This window comes from Apaloderma vittatum, unplaced genomic scaffold, assembly GCF_000703405.1.
Source record: "Apaloderma vittatum isolate BGI_N311 unplaced genomic scaffold, ASM70340v1 scaffold3012, whole genome shotgun sequence".
NCBI classification, from domain to species: domain Eukaryota; kingdom Metazoa; phylum Chordata; class Aves; order Trogoniformes; family Trogonidae; genus Apaloderma; species Apaloderma vittatum.
In genome coordinates, this window is record NW_009703967.1 from 21,449 (window position 1) to 26,560 (window position 5,112).

Sequence of the window (5,112 nt, forward strand, 5' to 3'; positions counted from 1 at the left end):
AAGTGTGCTTCCTGTGAAAAACTGTCCAGTCTTGAGAACACAAGCTTCAAAACAATTAAACTGAGATAACCAACATAAGTAACAACACATCTGAACAAAACTTTGAAGCTCACAACTACAGCAATAATCTGCCTACAGCTTAGTTATCAAACTGAAAAAAATAGTTTACAGCAGCCTGAGGGAAAAGAAAACAAAACACTGAGGATCTCACAAACAATGGCTGTCTTACTATGTAGAAGTAGGACCTACAGAGCGAGTGTTCAAACTCTGTGTTCTTTACTGAAGTATACACCTCTCCTCCATCCCCTAGCCCTCATCCCCCCTAGAGTGAGGAGTTCTGCCCCAGTTTTAAGCAGAGAGCTTCTCACAGGACTTTATCCAAAAGTTTCAACATGATTTTCAAGTTTAAAACCTTTAACAGTATACTTGTACAATACCACCAAATGGAATGCATATTTCACTCTGACTCGCATTGAGCATAATAAATATTCTTAAGTGTTAAAAAAAAGACCTCACTAGACAGGAGCCAGCCCCCTCCTTCAGTAAACTGGCATTTACATGATTAAGCATGGAATGAGCATGACCACAAGCTTAATACAGTGGTACGACTTGATACTGGTAGAAAAAGCAACTGCTTATTGAGCAGCAGCTATCAGATAATGATTGTCTACATCAGTTATTTGGTACAACAGGCACAGCAACAGCAAATCAATCCTGTAGATGTTTCTTGCCCTGAAAATTAGTAGTTTTTTCTAATGACCTTAGAAACAGCAATAAGAGTTAGCATCAGCAGATTCACTAATCAAAGAAGGTCTTTTGAAAGTTTCTGCATGCAGTCAATACTTGGTATTTGCCTGCCTAAAGCATCTATGTTTACTAGTGCTGTTTACCAGATCCACTGGCTTTCCTGTTGCCTGTCATAATATACTTATTTTGGTAGAAGTGTTAAATCAAATAGTACTATAAATGCAAAGGCACCTCCATCACACCATTAAAATCTTTCTCCAACACGACCTCCCCATGTGTTAGACTTTTAAAATAAGGGACAACAGATTATTTGTAACCAAGAGCAAAAAAGTGTTTGCTTTGACTCCCTCTAATGCTAAGGTTCCCCCCTCCCACCCCCAGAATAAGCCAACTGAAGCATTAGAAAAGTTCCCAAAAGGGGAATGATTTAAAAGTTTGGGTAGCTATAATCTAAAATCCTCTTCAAATGTTATGGCTCCAACAATACACCCCATTGTGAGGTAGGTAGCCAAGATAAAAATATTCTAAGAAATATTTTAACAGATGGAAACTCCCTATAAAAGCCTTGCATAAGTAGTTTGGTTCCTTGCACCAGGGTCCTGATATGCGTAACTTCTTTTGAAGATGCCTAAGGGAATCCAAATTCACCGAGCTCTTGCTGAGTAGCATCTCATATACTCTGTCATCCAAGGGTTATCTGGTGGGGAGGGCTTAATCTGCCAAGCTTTCTCTGCTTCTGCTGATCGTACTCGCCTCTGAGAAAGCTTCCTTTTCTCCACTTGTCTCCTGTTCTTTGCTCGTAGAGCAGATTCGTGAATCTAAAAGACCAGAGTTAGTATTACAGCAGGAAAACAGCCTAGGAACAACCCAGGAAAGCTGAGGATGACTTTGTATTTGTCCCAATCCCCATCCTGAAGAAACAAAGCTTGCTAGCAAGATTGTTCTCATCTGTAATTTGTACCGTAACAGAAGAGAAGCAGAGATTTTTTTTTTAAAGAACAGCCCTCAAATTCTATTCTGTGTTCTTTCACACTTCACACTATAAACCAATCCAAAAAGTCTTGAATGTTTCCATGTCTTACTCTGACATACTCGAAAAAGCTCAATTTTTCTATTTCTACCATTCTAAATTCTTAAACATCCCTCACTACGCCAAAGCATCCCTTAAAACCTAAGCTGTAGTAGTAAGACCAGTCCCTGTAAGTAGTAAGTAAGACCAATCCTTACTAGAGACTGAAGAACTTGATTTTGACAACATGCTGCAGGCACACCTACATATATTTTTATATTAAGAAATTATCACATTTTCCCAAATCTAATCTTAGAAACAAGCAAACACAGAAGATGGCTCTTATCTTCAGATTTAAAACTGTCTCCCATCTCAATTAGGGGAAAGGAAGTCCTCTCAAACATTCCAGAAAAGTGACCTAGACAGGCAGTAAGTAGCCAGTTCCCACTTAAACACCCTTAGTGCCAAAGCATAACATCATCTGAAGTGTTTCAGAAGTGTCCTGCCCATTCACTCTGAATTAAAGATCTGATCTTAGGGGTTCTGTAACTGTTTCTACCATCAGAAATGTTGGAAGTCTTAGGAAGCATAGATATCTCTGCTCAAGTCAGGCATCAGCCTCTGTTAGGTTTCAATATAAAGCACCAGTCAAGTATTGCCACTACTGACCACTACTGATAAGTCCAATAACAGAGTCCGTTATCAGGAAGGGCAGCATCTTCTAAGAACTGCAAGGCCCAAAGTTCCTCATTACCCTCAACAGGTTGAGCTGTGCAAGCAGGACAAGACTATGCTTCAAACCCCTTCCAGAACAGCCCGTCAGAAGTCAGCTCTATCTTAACACATAAAAACCACAACTCACCTTAATTCTCAGATATCTCGGGTCATAGATTCAATCTCTGCATAAGTAGTAAGAGAAAGACAAGACACTGGCAAGGGCACAGCAGCCCAGGAGAGTTATAGAAAAGGAACTGATCTGTTACGACACTCCAACCTTAGTGGTTCTTGCTAAGCCAGGAAATAAACCCCACTACAGCAGAATCCTGGTGCTTTCCACAACCATATAAATTTTATTTGTGCTTTGCCACTAGTATTTACATCCCCACAATCCATCAGCCATCCAATAGACCATTCCACTGGCAGCAAAAAGTTCCCTGCTGGCAACCTGCTGAAGCAGGCTGCTGCACAGACATTTTAGCATCAAACCATCCGTATCTTTTCAGTGAGGCTCCTATATCTAAGAAGTGCCCCAGCAAAAGTCACTCTTCCACAGCACAAGCACTACCTGCCTGCCGTGGGATGCCTGGTGCTAACTGCCTGCTGCTTTTCTCTTGTTTTCATGAAGTTTAGAATGCAGAAACACATTTAGAACAGCCACTTTTTCTGGTAGCGCTGTAACAGCTAAAACAAAATAGTCAAGTTTTAATCAGGGCTTACAAGTGTTAGTCAAACATGGGAAGTTTCAAAACCAATTAACAGTTAAGAGCTATTTGATTTGGACATATCAAATCTTTTTCAGGTTTATTGCTAGATTTAAAAAAAAATTTATTGTTAGAATCTCCACTCGAAGGCATTCCTAAGACATTTTACTACATATTAGACATATCTTATCCAGGCATTAAGTAGTCACCGCCTTTTAATGAAAAACTTTTACTTACTTCATTCACTGAAGCAGAAGCACAGACATTGTGAGTTTTCTGGCTTCCAGTATCTGTCTGTCTTTCTCCCCACCCATACAGAGCAAATGGATGTTTATTCTCCTTTGGTGCATCTGTCTTTTGAGGACTTTTGGCTGATCTTCGATCATTACGACTGGACAAGGCACTTCGACTTGGACGTCGTCCTGTACCGCTGGTTTTGTCTGCTTCCTTTACAGAAGTGTGTTCTACAGTTTTTTCTTGCTCTTCCCTCAGCTGCTTTTCTTGTTCTTCTCTTTCTTTCTCTAAAGAAAAAAAAAAGTTATGCTTTAAGCTCCCAATGACAACATACTAATGTCTGATTTGCACAGTCTCTCTTAATACATCATTGAAGCTTTGCTTTTTTTAGAAATGGAAGAAGTGACTAGTTCCCTTGCAACAGATATACACCCTGCTTAAATGCTTCATTCTTTCTTTAGTGACTACAGTATTTCTGAGCCCATCCCTCTGTACATCGGCTTTCACATACTTAAACATGCCTTTCACTAGTGAGGCTATAGACAACAAAAGGCTCCAGGCAGTATTTGAAAAAGTGATCTTCCATCTTCACTATTTCATCCTTCCATCTTTCAGACAGCAAACAGATGGACTGCTGTATGCCAGGAGATGCTGCCAGCCAGCCAGAGATGAAATCTGATTATGTGCAGTATTAAATCCCTCATGTTATAAGCTCCCACTGAAATAAAGAAGTGATTCATTTTCAGACTCACTGTGATTATACATACATCTTGATTATGGTTTTCTGTTTATGAAGGAGAGGGGAGTACAAAGCAAAGACAAATCAATAATCAACCTTTCTATCTGTTCTGTGATTTATGTTTTATATTTAAAAGTATCAAATTCTACTATATGAGGAAAAGCTAAGAGAGCTGAGTCTGTTTAGCCTGCAGAAGAGGAGGCTGATCTCATAAATGCTTGTAAATATCTAAAGGCTAGGTGTCAGGAAAATGGGACTAGACTCTTCTCAGTGGTGTCCAGTGACAGGACAAGGGGCAATGGTCACAAACTGGAAAACAGGAGGTTCACCCTAAAAATAAGGTAATATTTACTGTGAGGGTAACGGAGCCCTGGCACAGGCTGCTCATAGAGGTTGTGGAGTCTCTGTCTCTGGAGACTTTCAAAACCTACTTGGATGTGTTCCTCTGTGTTCTACTCCAGATGATCCTGCTCTGGCAGGGAGGTTGGACTAGACGATCTCCAGAGGTCCCTTCCAACCCCTAGCATTCTGTGGCAATACTCCAAGACTCATTTCCCATTCACCCCCACCCCACTTCATAAAACCTTCCATAACAAGGGTCCAGCATTTGTCCTCCAGGCACCAGGTGTGTAGAGCAGGGTTTGTGAAAATGTAGTTAAAGCGTGTATCACTGTTAACTTGCAGATGTAGATTAACACCGAAGGCTGAATCAGCATTATACAAGATATTAAATAATAAAAACAGGGAAGCAACTGTTCCATAAGATCCAATCTCCTTGCATTATAGAGCTAAGGAGGAACTAGCTTTCCTTTATTTGTGGTGCCCTCAGAGCTAGCAGTTCTTGCTATTGCTGCATACTACTACTTATGTGCAAAAATGTGGGGTGTGGATTTCAGATAAAGGAAGCCAATATCTGATATAGCACTGCAATACTTTATAAATCTAAGAGAAAAGTTGGTAAG

The 5,112-nt window shown here is 40.2% G+C and overlaps 1 protein-coding gene across 1 annotated transcript; it reads right to left on the reverse strand.

Moving 5' to 3' along the window:
* Positions 1-983: 983 nt before the first annotated feature.
* On the reverse strand, positions 984-3,694 carry CCSAP (centriole, cilia and spindle-associated protein; the record flags this gene model as incomplete). Its single annotated transcript, XM_009864834.1, has 2 exons — positions 984-1,565; positions 3,415-3,694. Coding segments are annotated over 2 exons (454 nt in total), but the record flags the coding sequence as incomplete, so codon positions are not given.
* Positions 3,695-5,112: the final 1,418 nt, after the last annotated feature.